Raw genomic sequence first — 22104 nt, forward strand, 5'->3', positions numbered from 1 at the left:
ATGGTCAGGTGCATCTTTTGAGATTCAAGCTTTCCTATGAGAAGTAGTATCTTAGCGAGAACATGTCCTATTTAGATACTTTGCACAGTGTTTGACAAGTCAATGTAATACATAGGGAGCTTGATTGTGCTCTTAAAGGACCAGCTACACAAGCCCTAACTCTTCTTGTACCTGAACCTGAAGTGTCATCAATACTGGTGTAGTGTTCCAGTTTAGCAGTAAGCACCAATTCCACCTCATGGAGATTATGGGACCGTATGGCATTCTCAACATCTTCTGTGAACTGAATGTGCTCTGCTAGACAAAGTATCTAAGAGTAGAAAATGTTGTTAATATTTAATAGGCTCAGTCAAAGTGGACTTATTATCCTCTAAAGTGAAACATGCTAGTCACACATGCATGGTGCATTCATAGAACACACAAAAAATGTATAATTGCTTTAATACAAAAAAACAAACAATACAATAACAACCCCAAACAATTTCTCCTACTCTTGACGATCAGAGTAATACCACATATGTGTATGTTACCGTATGTGTTGTTTGTACATGTAGTAGCTCCCAGAAACAATAGTACACATTTTCGCATTTTTATAATCATCCCTAAAACACACCGATTGTGAGCTTTGATGCTAATCTTTACTCATAGGCACCATGCACACTGGGCTTTAAAAAAAATGTCTGTTCTCTCGGGAGTAAAAAACGTGCATATAGAGCATTTTTTGTAAAATGTATAGACAAGTTTAGGAGAGTTTTACATTTTTTTCTGCCTCCAAGCTCCAATCAGAAAAGTGAACCAGAAGGGTTTTTTTCTGCCTCTAAATGTTAAACTCAAAATATGCCTCTTAACGTCCTAATGTGTATGTACACATAGGATAACACAGGCATTACACAAAACTCCTGTATAAGCCATGTTTTTTAAGCCAGTGTGCATGGAGCCTAATAAAACCAGCGAAATTCCCAGCTCAACTTACAGATCAGCTTTGAACCAACCGAATTATCCTGTCTAACAGTATGCTTTAAAAACAGGGGTTTCGTCTGCACACATTTCCAAATATATGCATAAGCTACAGAGCCCCCGTCAACGCAGGCCAGTATTTTTTGTAGTCATAACTCTAAATCTTGAGAGCCTCCACAGTGGAAGCACATGCATTATAATGGATAGGCAGAGGGAAGGTGAGTCTGGAAGGAGCCCACCCTTCTTAAAGGCACAGGGACACACTGGACACCAAACACATAGCACTATGGCAGCAAAGGTGCCCGGTGCATCCCCTCACCAATATATTAACAGTACAAACAAATGGCCACTGCCCTCACCTATAACTGGCCTTTGCAGCAAGGAGCACATGCAAGGGCAAAGCATGCCAAACAACACTTTGGAGGCTCTCAAATTCAGAGTTAGGACTACAGAAAATACTGGGGTGTCTTGACGGGGCTCTGTAGCTTAAGCATGTATTTGCAAATGTGTGCAGACTAAACCCCTGTTTTTGATGCCTACTGTATAGGGTAGGATAATTCAGTTGGTTGCAGGCTGGTTGGTAAGTTGAGCTGGGAATTTCCCTGGGTTTTGTTTTGCATTGCCCTTCCATGTGCTCCTTGCATTAAAAGGCCAATTATAGGTAAGGGCAGTGGCCATTTGTTTGTAATCTTTACCCTAACCCTGTCACTGACCTAGATAAAACTCTGTTTAGGCTTTTTTTACTTTTTATTTTTACATAAATCCCTTTTAGCAAAGACAAAAAGATGCAATGCATCTCTTTCTACATTCACGAGTAAAAAGAGCACAGGGAAGGGTTGCATAAGGGGTGACCACTATGATAGCTATCACAGCAATCACATGATCGGCAGCCACTTTTCCCAGCTGCATCTCTTTTATATGAGACCCGGAGCTGCTGGTGACAGCACAATCTGCATGCTGGAAGCACACTGTGCAGTGCGCCCCCAGCACAAACATAATTATGCAGATATGTGGTCTCACTGAAGTGGGTCTTTGTAAGGGGGTTAATTATCTTATTAGTCAGAAAAGGATCTAATCTTCCCACTGGCAACCAATATAAGAGCACTACAATTGTCACGGTCATACTTTTCTTTGTAGTCTCACTTCAAGATTATTATTGAAAATTATTTTGTCCAGGAGCAGGAAGTGCTAAAACAAAAACGACCTGCCTCGGATGCAATAGGTACGCCAACATTGGTACACACAAAAACATTATTTAACTGGGAGACATTGGAGACTCAAATTTTTGAAGACACCTAAAAGCACCCCATGTATGAATACCAAATGCTGAGGTCTATTTCACTGCTTGAGAAGAAGAACACCAAAAGCCTTTGTACTTCTAAATAGGATAGTGCTTTGTTCATGGGGATGCCACATTCTCTGTGCAGCTGAATGGCAAAGTGAGAGCATCAGACATTTTTTTTTTTTTGCCTATTTACAATTAATTAGATCCTTCTTTCTGAAGCAGGATATTTTATAATCAACTAAGATTTCAGGGTCCCCTGAAAATGAAAATGTATTTGTCCTGTGACAGAGGAAAATGCCAAACTCTGGGATGAGAAAATACCATCTAAATACAACAGGTCTTTAAATAAAAAAAAAAAAAAAATATATATATATATATATATATATATATAAATATATTATATATATATATATATATATATATATATATATATATATATATATATATATATATATATATGAGTGAGGCATGTCAAAAGGTAGTTAAATAATTATTGACCAAATTTAATATAATTTAATTCCATATCAAACACCAAATGAATGGTCTATATCAGTGATGGCGAACCTTGGCACCCCAGATGATTTGGAACTACATTTCCCATGGTGCTCAACTACACTGCAGAGTGCATGAGCATCATGGGAAATGTAGTTCCAAAACATCTGGGGTGCCAAGGTTCGCCATCACTGGTCTATAATGTCAAAAACTATATCAATAATATATATATAATAACGTAACCACAAGATTTACATAATAATATTCATATTGCTCGAAAGTGTCCAAACTCACCTTTCACGATGATCAATTTTAGGGTTCTTGTCTCATTAGGATGAGTTAACATCTAAAGGATGCCCTAACCACTCAACAAACCATCAATTGTCAGTTGTATTCTCCTATGTACACTCTCTTGTATTAACTGTACTAATTATGCTTACTGTTTGATTTATTTTTTACCGATTGTACCATCATGTCCAGTGAGTATATTAAATATTTTATATGATTATTATTATGTAAATGTTGTGATTATTATTATATATATTATTGATTTATTGATATAATTTTTGACATTATGGACCATTCATTTGGTGTTTGATATGGAATTTAATTTAATCTACCAATTAGGTCGAAAATTACTTAACTACCAATTGACATGCCTCACTTAAAGTCCCATTCCAAATTCTTTTTTTCACATAATTAGGGATGGAGGCATGCTATTGTTGTATCTTGGTCGGGACAGGTCACAATTCATTTAAACCATATATATATATATATATATATATATATATATATATATATATATATATATATATATATATATATATATACACACACATACATACATACATTATATATATATATATATATATGGTTTATATGAATTGTGACCTGTCCCGACCAAGATACAATTATTATTCATTTATAAATAAAACAATGTCCAATCAAAAAAATTTAAAATCACATTTCTTCATGCATTTAGGTCAAAATGTATTTCGCTACATCTTTGGTAAAAAAATCCCAATAAGTGTATATTGATTGGTTTGCATGAAAGCTATGCCGTCAACAAACTATGAGATATATACTGAAATTTTTAATTATTTATACTAGTAATGGTAAAATGATCAGCAACTTATGGCGGGATTAAGATAGTACGGTGAGCAATTTGACACTAACTGACACTTTGTGGGAACTCGCTAACTGACACTGACATTACCAGTGACTCTTATGCCGCGTACACACGATCGGACTTTCTGACAGGAAATGTTGGATGTGAGCTTGTTGGCTGAAAGTCCGACCGTGTGTATGCTCCAATGAACATTTGTTGTCTGACTTTCCGCCAAGAAATGTTGGCTAGCAGGTTCTCAAATTTTCCACCAACAAAACGTTGTTGTCGGACTTTCCGATCGTGTGTACACAAGTCCGTTGCACAAAAGTTCACGCATGCTTGGAATCAAGTACGAGCCGGAAGCGCTCAGTCTGGTAAAACTAGCGTTCGTAATGGAGATATCACATGACTATAGAACTTCCTTTTTCTTAGCTCGCCGTATGTCTTTTACTTCACTGTGTTCGTAATTGTTGGCCAACATTTGTGTGACCGTGTGTACTTAAGATAAGTTGGAGCCAACAACCTTCGAACAAAATTTCACGGTTTTGTTGTCGGAAAGTCCTATCGTGTGTACAGGGCATATGGCATATGGCTTCATTGGTCGTCATTTACCGTAGCCGGGTAAATGGCAAAAGTTCAGGAGGGAGAAGTTAAGGGAGGTTGAATCTCGCCTAACGGCTGCAGCTCCTAGTTTAGGAGCTTCTAGGGTACATGAAGCCTAATACAGTGATCAGTGCTAATAATATACACTGAAAATGTACGAATGACATTAGCTGGGAAGGGGTTACCATCTGGGGCAGTTAAAGGGTTAAATGTGTGCCTATGTGTAAAGTGTTTACTGTGTGGTGCTTTTACTAAGGGATGTGCCAGTTTTTATGCCCTGGTTTACATACACAATGCTCTCTCCTGTCACACACTCCACTGATCGGTGGGTCCCAGCCATAGATCATTGCTCAGGAACTGGTGATCAGCAAGTGCTGGAGCCAGTGACAGCTCAGCCTGGTGGGTGGAAAAAAGTGCATACGCCCCCTACCCATAAATGGGAAATAACACACATTATATATATATATATATATATATATATATATATATATATATATATACACACACACACACACACACATACTGCAGCAATAAAACTACAGTGCGTAGTTGGCAAGTGGGTAATACAGCATGAAACATGCCTCTGTGCAGCAGCTTCCTGTATCTGGACCGGTCACTGCTGTTCTCACTCCTTGTATAGGGTGACTGGTTTTGTATCTAAGGAAAGGAATTTGGTGCATACAAAGTCGATTTATAGTCTTTGTGCCTATTAAAAAATATATGTAAATTTAACGTTTTTGTGCCTATTAAAAAATATATGTAAATTGAACGTTTTTGTGCCCAGAGTTTAGCTTTAACCACTTCTGGATTGACGTATATTTATGTCATCGGGAAGTGGTGCTAATATGTCGGTCATGGCAGTTGCAGCCATGATCCATATATCTTTTTTTTTTTAGAGCTGGCAATTCCCTGCATGGTAAAAGTGGTCAAATGTCAGAATTGGCCCAGTTTTGAAGTGATGTACAAAACAAAACATTTTAAAACTTTTTTTTTTTTTAAAGTAAAAAAAAGTCTTCATTAAAATCACAAAACAATAAATCAGGAAAACAATGGAAACTCCAAGGACACTTACCTGAGAAGGAAAGCAAAGGGGATCTATGGTACCCTGAGACTTCTTGCCAGATGCTACGCATTCCACCAGTAATGTCTGTAAGGTGGACTTCATCTGGGAGGCCAAACTACTAAGCCAGACCTACGAGACACAAACATTGCAGTCAGCTTATCAAGTACTATGGGGCTGCTTTATGGAACCTGCAGGAAAATGGCTGTGTGGTCAGCTGGATATCAGCACTGCTTTCTTTTCAACTATGACAGACGAATCTGCACACTTGAATAACCATGACCACTTGCCTCAATCATCACAAGAGAGACTGCAGTCTCAATTTTTTTCATAATCTAAAGCACGATAACTCAACTCAGTGCTCATGGGTGGACTAAAGCTAGGTACACACTAGAAGAAAATCGGACGAGCAATTGTCAATTTTTCCTCCATTGTTCAAAACACGATGAATGCGAGAATGGTAGTAATGGTAAGAAAATTCTCGAACAACAAAGGCATTATTTGCCTTTACGTAGGTACGTTGTAGCGTAGATTAGACACATCTTTCTGCAACATATGTTTGGAGTGTTGTGGATCGTTCAATCATTCTTTATGGTCTACAGATCTTTCGTACCAGTATATACATTCAGAATTTAATATATACCATAAACTTTTACTAAACATGTTTAATATACAAATAAGAACCATAATGATTTTATCTGAGCTTTATACTCCTTTTCAATCGCTAAAATGTCTTTTGAGTAGCTCTTTATTATTAAGCATATGATTATTCTTTCATATTTACAAACAATTATTTTTGTTAGATGTTCTTCCGGATCGTAATTTGTTTCAGATCATGCATAGAGTTTCTCATTTGATTTTTGTTGTATAAAAACAGAATACATTAAAGCGATTCTCCACCCTAAAGGGGAAGTTCCGCTAATCTGATCCCTCCCCCCTCCGGTGCCACAATCGGCACCTTTCAGGGGGGAGGGGGGGTGCAGTTACCTGGATAATCCAGGTATCTGCACCCACTTCCGGGACAGACCGCCACAGATGCGACACCCCCCCCCCCCCCATTGTGTTCTGGAAAACATACAGTTCCCAGGACACAGCGGGGACACACTTCCCGATTCCCTGACAGGGGATGGCGGCGGGGGCAGCAGAGAGATGAGCGATCTCTCGTTATCTGCCGCCGACATCGCTGGATCCTGGGACAGGTAAATGTCCATTTATTAAAAGTCAGCAGCTGCAATATTAGTAGCTGCTGGCTTTTCATATTTTCTTTTTAGGTGCAGAACCTCTTTAAATTAAAATCATTAGCACTGTTCATGAACAAGAACATTTTTCTAGTTTGTTCCTTCGAAAATTTTCATCTGAACAGTCAGAATCAGCTATTGAAAGTATTGTTCACACTATAAGAAAATCGAACTAACGTTCCGAATATGGAATGTTCTTTCTGATTTTCTTATAGCGTGTACCCAGCTTTAGGGTGTCAATAGGTAGGGGGTGATCAAATGTATACTACTGTGTATGATCTAACTGCCTTAAGGCATCAAAGTCTGCCAGCACACAGATACATGAAGGTTAAACCAACAAACTTCTTTTTTTTTTTTTTTTATTAAAATAACAAACATGTCATACTTACCTGCTCTGTGCAATGATTTTACACAGAGCAGCCGCGATCCTCTTTTTCTGGGGTCCTCCACCGATACTCCAAGCTCTTCCTCTTTGGCAAGTGCCCCAATGGAAAGCCATTTTTCATGGAGGCACCCGTGTGGGCGAGCTGCCCTGTCTGCGTCTATTGACACAGAGCAGACGGCTTGGCCCTGCCCCCACTTGTTTGGCAAAGCATTTTACAGCAGCAGGAGCCAATGGGCTCAGGGAGGGGGGAGACAATGGAGAGAGCTGCTGCTCTCGTGCACATCGCTGGATCAAATTTTTACTGTAAGGCAATTAAGGAGCAGTGCTGTCATTAGGTAGAGAGGGGGGAATGGCAATCGCAACGTTTGACCAATTTTTCGATAGACAAAAAATTATTACCCAGTCCAGCCAAAACTGGATGGACCGCATCGCTGGACAGCAGGGCAGGTGACCGTCTGTTTATTAAAAGTGAGCAGCTACACTTTTTGTAGCTGCTGACTTTTAATAAACACAGAAATGGGTGGCACGTCTCTTTAAAGCTTTCATATTATCATTTAGAAAGAAGACAAATGGGATCTGGCTTTTACCTTAGGGCAACACAGTCATTCTCCTTCCACCAGGTCTGATACATTAAGTTGTATCATTAATATTCTTTGGGGGTATTTATATTTTTTATATCTCACCTCAACATCTGTAGTGACCAGGACCTTGTTTTGTAATGGAACAACCTCACCCTCCAGAGATTTCATGGTAACTATGTGCTTGAAGTCAGCATCAAAATCAACACTGTTCACACCTGTGTGGAAAATAGGAAAAATAAAATGTTTAGCAGCAAAATAAATAATGTATAAGGTATTTAAGGTTTATAATTCATTTAAAGTTAAAGAACAGAGTTTGGGACTTTAAATGAGACGCAGGTCTCCATCCCTGTTAAATGCATGAAAAGGAGGGGTTTTGGGACTTTGCATGAGGTGGGTAGGCGGGGCCAAAGAATCAGTCACCATTGTAAAAAATTATTTTATTGGAAAAAAATAGATAACATACCGAATGTCAGATAACAGTCACATAACGTATATGCAATAATAGATACATTGTGAACAAGGTAACAACCCATATGAGCAGGGCAATGATCCATAATAGATGATAAAATCATTCTAAAATGTGCATAATCACAGAACTGCTGGATAGCTAGATAAAACCATACTGGTATAAAGGATCTTATTAGAGAAATGGTTATTTTGGAGCTTGTTATAAAACTGGCGCGTTTCGTGTATTGAACACTCTTCCGGGGCAGTTTGCACAAAATCTACAAAAAATAATATATATAGATCGATCAATGGAGTACAGTGTGCATTGTTAAAGGAGAGTATACAGATATGGAGGAAGAGAAAGAATCACTCATCCCCAATGCATACTCACATGCCAATGGGGTGTAAACCACATGGGGTAAGTAGCTGCAGGCTGCCAAATAAGTCAAGTCCGGGAGCTGAGGGAAGAGCCAAGCAAGGGAAGGCCAGGCACACAAAGAAATTCACATGAAGTGTGCTGGCGATAGTCCACACTGGTGATGTGTAGTGATATGGATTCTAAGATTAATTAAAATGTAATATAAATATGTATGAAGTACAACTAAAGAGTTACTAGAACCCAAAATCAGAAATATTAACATAAGTGCCAGTGGAATGTCCAATGTCAAGAAAAAGAAAAGAAAAAGAAAAGAAGAGAGGAAGAGGCCAAATCCATAGAGAAAGAAAAAAAACAAAAAACAAAAAAACAGATAACAGTAGGGTGTAAAGTGAAAACGTGAAAAGATCAAAAAGCATGAACCATGGATTGAATGATTGAATGAGAAACACCTACCTTATGCAGTAATATGTAATGGCAAAGTATATTGCCTTTAGCCAAAACATGCTGCCAGGAGACAGGCTAGCACGGAATGCGCCAAGCCACCCCCCCAGGCTCCACCCAGCGTCACGCGGTGCAAACACAAACAGGAAGGAGGCCTAATCCAGTGCAGCAGCCGTCACCCACAGCATCAGCCACCGCCCACAGCAGCTGGAGATGCCACCATCCACGTTTGCCCAAATAGAAAACTTAATGCCAGCTCCGGATCATCCAGCGGACATCACGTGCATGGTGTGGGAGTGCGACGCCGATGCACGGAGGGCAAACCCGTCTGATCCCCCAACTTATTTGGCGGCCTGCAGCTACTGACCCCATGTGGTTTACACTCCATTGGCATGTAAGAATGCATTGGGGACAATTATTCTTTCTCTTCCCCCATATGTATATCCTCCCCTTTCACAACGCACACTCCATCAATCTATATATATTATTTTTGTAGATTTTGGTGCAAACTGCCCCTGAAGAGTGTTCGATGCACAAAACGCGCCAGGCTTACAACATGCACCAAAATAACCATTTCTCTAATTTATACCAGTATGGTTTTATCCAGCAGTTCTGTGATTATGCGCATTTTAGAATGATTTTATCATCTATTATGGATCATTGCCCTGCATCATATATGGGTTGTTACCTTGTTCACAATGTATCTATTATTGCATATACATTATGTGACTGTTATCCGACATTTGGTTTGTTATGTTATCTATTTTTACCAATAAAATGATTTTTTTTTTCAACGGTAACTGATCTTTTGGCATCATCTACCCACCTCACCCAAAGTTCCAAAACCCCTACTTTTCATAACCCATTTAAAGGGGCCCTGTCAGTTGTATGGGCATATATTTAACCAATCATCCCCACCTTTGCTTTACTAACAAATACACTGACCCAGGAAAGCATGCAAAATGGGTGCTTTAATCTTACTTATACACACATTTCCAGGTCAGTAAGTAACTAATAGTGAAGCAAAGATGAGGATATGGGATATGGTATGGATCTAAAAACCTAAAATGGTTGTAAATCTCAGATATGAAATATTAACAAAGAATATCCCTCTATAGTGTGTACTTGTCTCAATGCAGCGCACTAATTGTCATTTCTGCTTGCTGCTTTGTTCCTCTGCAATCTGCATGATTCAATTCTGACAAGTTTTTCTGACCCCAAGAGAAAAAAGTTGATGGGGAGGGAGCTCCAGCACACAGCCTGTGACTGATGGCCTCAGTTCTGTTCCTGTGTGAAAAGGGGAGGGGTGTCCCTTCCCTCCAATCAGCTCTCAGACCTCTCCTCACTGAGCTCTGCAGTGTGTAATTTCAGCTCTCTGCTCCCTGTTTTCTGACAGCTCAGAGAAGCTTTATAAATGCTGGACTTTGAAGAGAAGTAGAGAAGAGATGGCTGCAGATAAACAGATTCAGCTTATGTAGGAGGATTTGTTTCATATCTGTGTATCACCTGAGGACAGTCTCTTCACTGGGTATATGTTTATATGGTATATTATTACCACTAATTTACAACACAAATACTGCCTAAAATTACAGAATCATGTATTATACACCTCACAACCCGTATTTGACTTGTGCCAACAAGCCCGAACCAGCTGGATGAAATCTGTATAAAAGTTTAGGAAGCATAATGTAATTATTTGCATGGCACTTATTAAAGTGGTTGTAAAGGCAGAAGGTTTTTAACCTTACCATATTCTATGCAGTAAGGTAAAAAAAAAAAACTTCTGCCAGCAGCCGCCACCCTGCAGCCCATCTTAAATACATACCTAAGTCCGATCTTGATCCAGCGATGTGCCCTCCTCATTGGCTCAGATACAGTCAATTACAGCCAGTGACAAAGGAGCAGGAGGCTGGGCCATGCTCTGCTGTGTTTGTCTTACAGAAACACAGAGTGGGGCTTGGGATCAAGCATGCACAAGTGCCCCTATAGCAAGCACTTGGGGGCACCATGGGGCCACTCAGAAGGGGGGAGAGAGGTGTGCCGGCGATGGGATGCCAGAAGAGGAGGATCAGGGCTGCTCTGTGTAAAACCATTACACAGAGCAGGTAAGTAGAACATGTTTGTTATTTTAAAAAATAAAACAAATTAGCCTTTACAATAACTTTAACGACCACACAATTGTCAGTTAAAGTGACGCAGTGCCGTATCACAAAAAATGGCCTGATCATTGAACGACCAAATCTTCCGGGGCTGAAGTAGTTACATTTAAAAAAAAAATTGTGATGGAAGTGCTAACATTGCTAGTTGTAAGGAATTGGTGTACCTTGTATATTTATGAAGGACCCTTTGGTCCATTTTGCCACTTTACTGCAAGTCAGGCTTTAGTAATGAAACCATTCTGGGCTTTATGAAGAACTAAAAAAACAGGTTTAACATGGAATATTCTCAAATAAAGTAGTTCTATGTCAATGAAAGCTTTTTAATGGTTTATAGTAACTAAAGTGACATTTTACTATTCTGTTACCCTTCTGTCAAAACTGACCAACAAATAAATTGAAGGTATAACCATAGATATATAAGCGATTATCATTGACATAAAAAAATCTCAATGCCAACTTTCTTATCTTTATAGCCACCAGCACATATAGCCCGAGGTCTGTTGTATCCCCCAATGACCAAAAAGAAAAATAGGTAAAATTAATCAGCTATCAATTGTAATAATCTACTGTATCCATCAATGACTTTACCGGCAAAAAGTTTCTTGAGGTGCGACTGGATGACAGTGGGGTTAGTGGCCTGGCCCAGTATCTCGAGCAGATCATCATCTCCAATAAAATAAAATCGGGGGAAGGCTGAACGCTTTTCCTGTTAAGGCAAAACAAGGGGCACATAGTAATGAAAGCATGTTCTGGGATAATATGGCACTGTATGTGGGACAAACATGAGCTTGTCATACCTCCAAAAACTCATTCAAGGATTTCTGGCATCTCTGAAGTTGATCCAGGATAGTTATCAAAGAGTTTCTTATTCCAACCCGAGATGTTAACATTGTCACTCTGTTGTCTCTTTTTATATCTGACATTATAGACCTGTTTATAATAATAATAATAATAAAACATAAGGTATTGTGACAAAATAACACTGCATATTTACAACTTACGAACACCCGGTGTTGGGTTACATAAAGATTCTGCTTCCATATAAAGTGAAGAATAGAGCTGCAACTTCTGTGCCTCTGTTGAGAATTTTGAAGACAAACTTTTCTATAATGCCTATAGCTACATAGGGGAACAAGGGCTTATTTTAGTAAGTACTTTCAACAGTACTTTTTTTTTAGTACTTTAGTAAGTACTTTGAATGCTTGTTCAGAATATGTAAATACTTTAGTCTGGGCACAAGATTGCCAGTCGACTGCAACTTCTGATGAGCATATTTGACAGCACTGGGACCCGCTGTCCTGTCAGAGTCCGCGACCCATCAGATTCGGCAACGGAATGGAAGTTTCGTCAACTGAGCATGCGTTCCACCGCTACCAGGTTTTCTCATCTGACAGAACATCAGCAGTCAGAAGGCAGCAGCGGACATCTTAGTACACCCAGCTATGTTTTGAATTTCATAGTCATTTTAGCAATAAAGTGAGCGTATATAAATAAAGATAGTATATTGACATCTGTGATGTGCTGTTTGGATGTTTTATTTTGAAAGCCTAAAAGGTTTAGCGCTGAGTAGTGGGGGGTGCACCAATATGGTCTCCACCACATATTCCCACTGCTGGCATCCAGCTTCTTTCAAAACATAACATCCAAACAGCATCACAGATGTCAACACACTATATTTATTTATATACGCTTTCTTTATTGCTGAAATTACTGTGATATTAAAGACTAAGCTGGGTGCAGTAAGATGTTCGCTGACATTTCTTCTGACCGCAAGTGTTCTGTCAGATTAGCAAACCTGGTAGCGGTGGAACACAAGCGCAGCTGACGGAACGTCACTTCCGTTACCTATTCTGACGGGTCGCCGATTCTGACGGAACACACCGGCCGGAGGGATTCCTCCATCCACCTTGAGGGATCTGTTAATTTTTTTTTGGTTTATTTTTTTTTTTTTTTTTCGTCAACCCGCTGGCTAAGCAAAAAAATAATATTCATCTATTGCCAACTTTTGTGTATGCATACCACTGCAATGAGAGTTTCACGTGAAAACCAGCAACAAGCTGGCAGCACTTCATCAAAATGCAGCAATGCTAATCTACACAAAAAATATACAGCATACTCTATATAAAATTCACGTATAATAGCTTATTTGAAAGTCACATAGAAGCATCTTCATCTTGAGTTATAGAGAGCAAGAAGTGGCATTATGATCAGGCATAACAAGCTCTGTGGGGACATATAAATCTCAAGTGTCACTATGAATAGTCTAATACTAAACAAGGAGGGAAGGTTTTCTTCCTTTAGAACACATAAATTACAGCACCTACCATTCTTGTTTATTATAGGAAAACCCTCAAGACTAAAAATTCAGCAAATGCCAACAAAATGTGAAATAAAATATCATCTAAGTTGCACACATGCAAGTTATAAAATCAAAGATCCACTAAAGTTTTATATTAATAATATGTATGTATCACAATCAAATGGTCTATTTTTATCCTTTTTTTTTCATTTAAATATATAAGTCTGCTGCCTAAAGTAAATAAGGTAGGGATAAGTGCACTTAAAGAGTAACTCCACTTTCGTGGGGAAAAAAAATGCAAATAAAAAAATATAACATATACAACTGCGACACAAGTCATATTGTAATTGAATGTTATTAAAAATTACCTTTCCTTTTCATTCTGCAGCTCTGCCATTTTCTGTATAATGCAATGTAATATGACTACCTGGAGGTGTTCTGTACAAAGATGGGGTACAGAACGCCCCCCTCCCCCAATGTCATTTCCTGCTTGTGTTATTGGCTCACTGATTTTACCAGAAGTCTACACTAAGATACAAGTCAGATTTCAGGCATCCCCTGCAACAAAAATTTCATTTTTGGTAAGATAATCCCAATAGGAAATCATGTCTAAAGGGATGCAGACCCAGCAGCTTTCCTCAGAGCCCTGCACGTGCAGCAGCTGATTGATAATTATGAAACCACTGCCATTAGATTCACTTACCACATGGACACAGAGAAACACATGGGGATTATTTCAGAACAACAAAAGATAGGATAGGATCCGCAACAACGTTTGTTAAAAATCTTGCAATGTATATAGATCACCCAGAGAGAAATGTTTTTTTTTTCTCAACAAAAGTGGAGTTACTCTTTAAACAAAGTGCACTTACCTTTTTTTTTGCCCCCTTCACTGCACTAAACTAGACCACCCTCCCTAGATCCTTATCAAGACCTCTTTAGGGCTCTGGCCTTCCTATGTGGTTCTATAGGGCTGTCTCCTGCAGACGGAGATTCTCAGAAGATGGCCCTCTAGAACCTTTTGAGAAGCTACTGTGAGGGTGCAGCCAGAATGCTGAGGATTTACAGGCTGGATATAAAACAGTGACGTCTGTGACTTCTCTGTAAATATATATATATATATATATATATATATATATATATATGTGGACAGGCAAAAGGGATGTTTGTCTGAAAGTGCACTTTTTCTTAAATTGCCCAATTACATAGTTGTAGCGTGCGAACGTGTGTTATGACACGCATAACTGCGCATTGTGTTCATTCATTTAAACAGGCCTAAAGGACCAAAACAAACCAAAAAAGGCACATGCACTTATTTTAGCAATGGAGTGCACAACACGAGTACATTGTGAAAGGCCTGTTAGGGCACCATTCAGAATGAATGGAAAAGCAGTGTACTAACATGCATAGTGGGTATTGCTGTGCGTTTCCTTAATTGGAATTTTGTGAATCTAGCCTTAATGCTTTCTAAACCTTCTTTGTAAACTTGGCTTGGAATTATAAGGCACATGTACTGTATGTGGGTGCAAGGTAGCAGCTTTGGCCCCCCAACCCAATCTCAGTGACTGATACAAATATAAACAATAAGCACAGAGAATTTACTTTTTTTTTTTTGTTTTGTTTTTTTTTTTTTAAGTGTGAGACCAATAATTATGTTTGGCAGTGTTGATTTTGAAAACAAATGGGTTTGGGTGGCTATAACTTTAATGCTATATAAGGGGAGGTGGATGTGATATCAGGAATTACATTCAGTTTCCCATCAGGACTACAACATATGCAGAAGTGAGAAGGAACATATATTTTTCAAAGAAGGGTGGATACTGACAGGGCTTTTTTTTTGTCAATGGGAAGTGGGAGTGGTCTACTGATGCTGGATACCGGTAGATTTGTTGTTGCTGCCTCTATTGGGGGTCTATTGTAGCTGGGTGGGTATTTTGTTGTGGGTGGTCCATTGTTGCTGGACGGATCTATTGTTGCTGGCTGCAGGGGATCTAGTTTACTGCTTTTCTTGTTATCGGTTAACAATATTTATACAAATTACTAAATATCACAAATGTTACTTGGTACTGTATTCTCTAAAAGGGGCAGTACTGGGAGGTGGGTATGGGGTGGAACCAAGGAGTGGTGCTTAGAAATGGGTAGGGGGTGTAGACAAGGGGTGACTTGGAAAGGGGGGGGGGGGGGGAAGGGTTCCTGTACCTATTCTTTGAGAGAGAAAAAAAGCCCTGGATACCGATAAATAATGTATAGGGTAATATAGCAGTCACACATGTTTTGTCGTGAGTAGCCTGGCTAAACTGTAGCAATTTGATTTTTAAGCCAAGCTTGATATTGAAATAGCCAATACAGATGGATATCAGTAAATGTAGCTAAGCATATTTAGAGGTATATTAGATGTAAATAGATCAGCGCAACATTCTACTGTGCAAACAGCAATATACCGAAAGTCTTCATCAACTCTGTTGAAGCGAGCTTCTTCTCTGGGAAGGGCTCCACGACCAAAAATGGGCTCCAGGTAGACCCATTTCCTCTGGATCTGGTTGAGATTTTGAAGATACTCATCCAGTTCTGCCAGTTTCTTCTCCCAAATGGACACTTTATCCTCAAAACTTTTGTAGTAAGGAGAGTCTTTCAAAGATTGGAGGAGACAGCGGTTGTCTCCCACCTGATTGACAATGTCCTTCCAATCTTTAATCAGCTTTATCATATGTTTATGGCTGTCCTCATAATCTGTTAAGGTAAACACTGCACCAGTCCCCCATATGTCGAGTTCTCGCAGGGCTTCTCGGATTGTTATTTCTCCTTGGGCTCGGCTATTCAAATCCTAGCAATTGTAAAAATAAATTAATTGTGACAATATGTAAATAGGAAAATAAAAAAATAGAAACAGTCATGTTTAGGACCTGTGTTAACGCCAAGTGAGTTTTCCATTCCCATACAAGTCTATGGGAATGTAAAAGCTGCTTATAATGGGTCAAATGCAGGTCAGAAGGAGGCCAACTGCAGGTAAAATACACTTGTAAATTATTTAAATGCATATCAGAAGAATCTCAAGTTGATGCCATCAACATAGGCCCTTAGTCAGATTCCCTCAGTGCATACAGGCTTGCTATCCATCTCTGATTTGTAACTTTTTGTCTCTCTTACACATAGGTGTGATCATGTAATTCCAAAGTGAGTAACTACAATAAATTAAGACATTTCTTAAACTGAGCCTGTAGTCATTTTAGAGATGCCAATGCTTTGTATCCCAAAACTTGAGATTTTATTTTTATGCAAATCTCACATAGCTCATGTGTTCACAAGTTCAGCCCCGGATCCTCATGTCCTTTGCTCATCACATCTATAAATGGGCAGCTTCATTGGTCACTAAGATGGTACGGGTATGAGCCCTTGACCACAGGAGCTGTTGGAGAGCTCCCTGAGTTTCAGAGCCAACAGGGCACTGTGCATCTGTGTGTGTACACTTGCTTGTACCTCTAGGTCTCTAAATTGAATACCTGCAACCCAATTACCACAGTTAAACTGACAGTAAGGACACTTTAACAAATACTTTAACAAATACAAAACAGTGTTTACTACTGTCCCAATTTAAGCTAATCACAGATGTGTAGAAATGACCCAACCACCAAAGTAGGTTATACTCACTTTGAGTTCTGAAGCTTTTGATATTATCATATCAGATACTTTTAGTAAATCTCCAAACAGCAACTTTTCCAAAGTGGTTCCCTTTGGAAGTCCGAGAAGTCTAAAGAGGTCAAGCCAATGGTCTTGTGACAAGTGCTCGCCACGAACATACTTGAGGACAGGAACCACCATCTGTGAAAAGACCAGCACAATAGTTAATCTAACAAGCCCGCAGTCTAGATAGGTTAAGTCCGGGGCCTGCCACCATCCCCCCCAAAAAAAAATATACCACCAGCCGCCACTGGTATAGAGCATTATACTTGAGTGTTTTGACACAATTTTGCTGCATAATTTTGATGAGACTCAGCTGTTGGCATGTAAATGCATCTTATTAGGCTTGTTTTTCTTTGCCATCAACTCTGCAATTAGATCTTTTTTAGACTTTAGAAGTCCTTGCCCTAACGCATGGGTGCCCAACCTTTGTTCCCCTTCAGTTGTGGGCAAACTACAGGTGCCATTATGCTCCTTTCTTTTGGGAGTCATGCTTGTAACTGTCAGCCTTGCAATGCTTCATGGGACTTCATGGGGGTAGTTCCGCAACAGCTGGAGGGCTGCAGGCAGGGCTCCAATGCCCAAATGTCTAAAATGTTTCCAGAAGGCTTATCGGCACATAGTGAATAGCACTATAAACTGCAAAAGAACTTGCTACACCAATCGATTTCTAATGAGCTGCAAAAACAAGAAGGGCACATATAGTGGAGAACATGGGAGATTTATTGTATATAGCCGAATACATTTTGTAAAGACTGAAAAGCGTACAGCAACATGGATGTGGATTGATCTTTGTTATAATTGGGAGTATATGAAAAATATATTTCCTTTTCCTAACCTACTTTTCAAACACTTTTTTTTTTTTAAATTCATTCAGCATATGACTAAGAACCATGCATTAACAAAGTAGGTGCTGAACAACTCCACCTTCCTATATCCCCATATGCAGAGGAGCCTTACTTCAACCCCAGAGGCAGCATGCCCTGCAAAAACAGAAGATTGGCTTTCAGTTCCTTGTCTTTTAGGAACATAAGTTATACTGAGTCTAAAACATGTGAATCAAATTTAAAAAAAGGATACTGGTACTCACCATGAAATCCTTTTCTTGGAGTCCACAGAAGGACTGAACACTGGAAACAAAACAAAAACTATACCCTGACCCAGGATAATGCCTCCTCCTACCAGCATGCCTCACCTTTGTAACACAGAAATACCAAGAGTAACAAAGCAGTACCAGTAACACAGAGAGTGGGGATTTATGTCTTTCAATGGACTCAAAGAAAAATGTTTTACAGTGATTACAAAAATCCAGTTCTCTTTCTCATCCACTTAAGACACAGGAAATCTTTGACCTTTGGAACGTCAAAAGCAGTCTAATTGAGGGATGGGCAATAAAATAAACAAATGCTAACAGGCCCAAGAAAACAACAGAAAACTGGGGACTATCTGCAACTCAAAGAACTGCCTGAAGGACCCAATGTCCAAACCTTCCATCAGATGAGACAGCAATGTTCACCAGGAAGAATAGACAAGATGGCAGCCTTGGAAATATGGGAAACAGTTTATTGGTCCTGAAAAGCCCAAAATGCACTCACAGATCAAGTGAGTGTGCCTTGAAAGATAAGGGTGGAACCCGATCCGTGAGACCATAAACCTAAATGATGTTCTGTATGAGCCACCAGGAGATGGAGATGAAAAAGAAGCCAGTGCGCGGTTACGAGGCCCAGCTGTAAGAATGAGAGGATTCATCCCATGGAGAATCTGCTAGGGTGGAAGTTCCAATATGCATGTGAAGTATGCCTTCTATGTCTGATGATAGAATCTGCAGGAAATAGACTTCTTAGCTGTTAAAATTGTAGGAAACACCAATTAATAGATGCCCCGCTCACTCAGAACCTCTCAGAACAGAGATTGTTTCAAACAAGTGACAATAGAGCAGAATGCTAAATCAGTCCATGAGAAAGAATCTAGACAATCTGGGCAATCTGGTAGAGCCCACAAGGCAATCGCCAGGAGTCTTATATGCAACATTCACCTGGGCCAGTCCAGAGCAATGAGCACCACTGGAATAATATCTATCTTGATCCTGCAAAGCCGGAGAGGAAAGGCATAAATCAGGGTGTACTATCCCACTGAGTCACCAGAGCAGGAAGAGATTTAATTGACCTGGAGACAATTCGGTCCAGTTAGTTGTTGAACCTGGAGTCCAGCAGGTGAACATCCAGTGTCTGGGAACACCTCTAGGTGTAAGGACCACACCTCCTAAGTCCATGCTTTGCCGGCTGAGGTCTGCCCACCAGTTTTTCATGCCTGGGATGTACTTGGAGGACAAGGTTGCAAAATTAAGTTCTGCCCAGGGCAGGATGTAATCTACCTTTCTTGCAGCTGCAAGATGGCTGGTGTATGCCTCCGCCGTGACGCTATCCTACTGAATCTAGATTTGATTAACCTCCAGCAGGATAATTCAATGCTGCAAAGACAGCCATATCACCCATCGTTCCAGAATGTTGATTAGGAGACAAGACTTCTCTGACAAACAAGTCCCATACACCAACAAGGTGCCCAGGGCTCTTCCCCAGCCAACAGGCTGTGAGGATCTTCCAAAAGACAGGAAGGAAGGACTTTTCCAATTTTAGAGACAGATTCCTGAGCCACCAAGCCAATAGCCCACCTTCTGTGTCAAAACGGTCATTCCAGGGACTTGAATGACTTGTCCCATGACAAAAGAATGTGTTGTGGAGGTCTGAATTGAAACTGGGAAAACAGGACTGCCTCAAAAGGAGGCTACCATCAGACCCAAGGTTCCCATGCAAATCTGAAGAGTACACTGGCTCTTAGACTGGAGAGTCTGAATATTTCCAGGAGAAGAAACATACTAGCCTACAATGTGTCCAGGACTAAACCCAAATAGTCCAAATGATAATTTGGTTTCAGCAATGATATCTAAAGTTTTAGGATCCATCCAAACCGCTGTATTGTCTGGATGGTCAAAGTCACATTAGGTGACAAAGCCTGCATTGACGGCTTCCTCAACTACATCCCAGGGTGGGGGGATTCCTTCATCTATCTTGTTTGCGTGAATGCAGCTGTTTTGTTTTTTTTTAGTTTTTTTTTAGCTTGCTGGCTGAACATAATCAAACGAACTGTCTATGGCCAGTTTACATATATCCAACAATGGGGAAGCCACCAGAGCAAAGCAGGGCTAGTAGTGGGGCCAGCACCTTTTGTGGACACCCGAGAGCAGAAAAGAGGCCAAAGGGCACGGCCACAAACTGGCAGTGTAGAGGTCCCACAGCAAGTGTAGGAAATGCCGATGCACTGGCAAGATTGGGACATGTAAGTACGCATCATCGATTTCTACCAAAGCTAGAAATTCTCCCTAGTCAAGGGATTAAGTTTCTCCATTTTTTTTTTGTGACTAAAAATAAAAATAAACTTAGAACCCTTAATGAAGAAATCATTATAGTTAAAGATAAACTGAGCTCACTTAGAGATCAAGAAATCTACAAACAAAAATCTGACCAATTAAAACAATTCCTTGAAAAAAGGGATAATGACCAAAAAAAAAAAAAAAAAAAAACATAACCATGACTTGGCTGACTTTGCTGATTGTTCCAATAAAGAAAAGGAACAGAGTGGTAAGCCTATGCGTTTGTGGTGCCACATCCAGTATTAGAAACAAAACAAGGAAAATCCTCTATGAAGGACTTTAAAGCCACACTTAATTAAATGTAAAAATGTTTGAGAGTATTTCAGTAAGAAATTGTATTAATTGTTAAACACATTAACTAAAATATGCATATGAAGATAGAATGTATTGTCAGTTAATAACATTGTCACCATATTCTAAAATGACAGCTTTGATCCTCTTGCACCTAACACGTTTCGGAGTACAGATTTCTCCTTCAGATGTGTATATTGAAGAGGAAAATATACATACATTTTTTGGGTGACATTTAAAAACAAGAAAGATATATATATATATATACCAGGGGGAACTGTGCTTGCTAACTTTCTACTTTGATAGCATAACCATCAAAGGAGGTTTTAAGGCTGTGTAGTACATATATATATATATATATCCCAGTTAGGCGACTTTCCACTCCCTCTATAACCCCCAGAGGGGGTGTGACCAGAGGAACTCGCTGGGGTCAAAAAAAAAGAGATCCTGAATATTGGAGATGACAATAAGCCAAGGCAGGAGAGAGGCTCTATTGTAGAAGAGCTGAGCTCAACTTAAACTAGCAACTTCAGAGAGACAACAGCACGTTCTGACATTCAGCAAACAAGTATCCACCACACTCGTCTCCTGAAGGAGAAATCTGTTGGGTGCAAGAGGATCAAAGCTGTCATTTTAGAATAAGGTGACAATGTTATTAACTGACAATACATTCTATCTTCATATGCATATTTTAGTTAACGTGTTTAACAATTAGTAACATTTCTCACTGAAATACTCTCAAACATTTTTTTAATTTGAATTAGGCGTGCCTTTAACCACTTCAGTTCCGGACCAATAAACACCTTAAGGACCAGAGGTCTTTTTGCAATTTCGCACTGCGCTGCTTTAACTGGTAATTGCGCGGTCATGCAATATTGCACCCAAACTAAATTTGCGTCCTTTTCTTCCCACAAATAGAGCTTTCTTTTGATGGTATTTGATTGCCTCTGCGATTTTTTTTTTTTGCGATATAAATGAAAAAAGAGCGAAAATTTTGAAAAAAAAAGATATTTTCTTCTTTTTGTTATAAGAAAAATCGAATAAACTAAATTTTAGTCATACATTGAGGGCAAAATTTATTCAGCCACATGTCTTTAGTAAAAAAAATGTCAATAAGCGTATATTTTTTGGTTTGCGCAAAAGTTATAGCGTCTACAAACTAGAGTACATTTTCTGGAATTTACACAGCTTTTAATTTATGACTGCCGATCTCATTTCTTGAGGTGCTAAAATGGCAGGGCAGTACAAATCCCCCCCAAATGACCCCATTT

General features: G+C 39.4%; 1 protein-coding gene across 3 annotated transcripts in view; it reads right to left on the reverse strand.

The window, feature by feature from the left end:
• DYNC2H1 (dynein cytoplasmic 2 heavy chain 1) overlaps positions 1 to 22104 on the reverse strand; it is a 694454-nt gene that overhangs the window by 545645 nt on the left and 126705 nt on the right. For all 3 annotated transcript variants that reach the window (XM_077484358.1, XM_077484357.1, XM_077484356.1), the window contains exons 25-31: positions 17083 to 17253; positions 15876 to 16258; positions 11933 to 12065; positions 11724 to 11841; positions 7812 to 7924; positions 5518 to 5637; positions 172 to 310 (exon numbers count right to left, since the gene is read on the reverse strand). In XM_077484358.1, coding sequence (XP_077340484.1) covers positions 172 to 310; positions 5518 to 5637; positions 7812 to 7924; positions 11724 to 11841; positions 11933 to 12065; positions 15876 to 16258; positions 17083 to 17253 — 1177 coding nt within the window. The remainder of the gene's footprint in view (positions 1 to 171; positions 311 to 5517; positions 5638 to 7811; positions 7925 to 11723; positions 11842 to 11932; positions 12066 to 15875; positions 16259 to 17082; positions 17254 to 22104) is intronic.

The sequence above is a fragment of the Lithobates pipiens genome, unplaced genomic scaffold, assembly GCF_037356315.1.
Source record: "Lithobates pipiens isolate NorthernLeopardFrog02 unplaced genomic scaffold, aLitPip1_a1.2 Scaffold_16, whole genome shotgun sequence".
Taxonomy (NCBI): domain Eukaryota; kingdom Metazoa; phylum Chordata; class Amphibia; order Anura; family Ranidae; genus Lithobates; species Lithobates pipiens.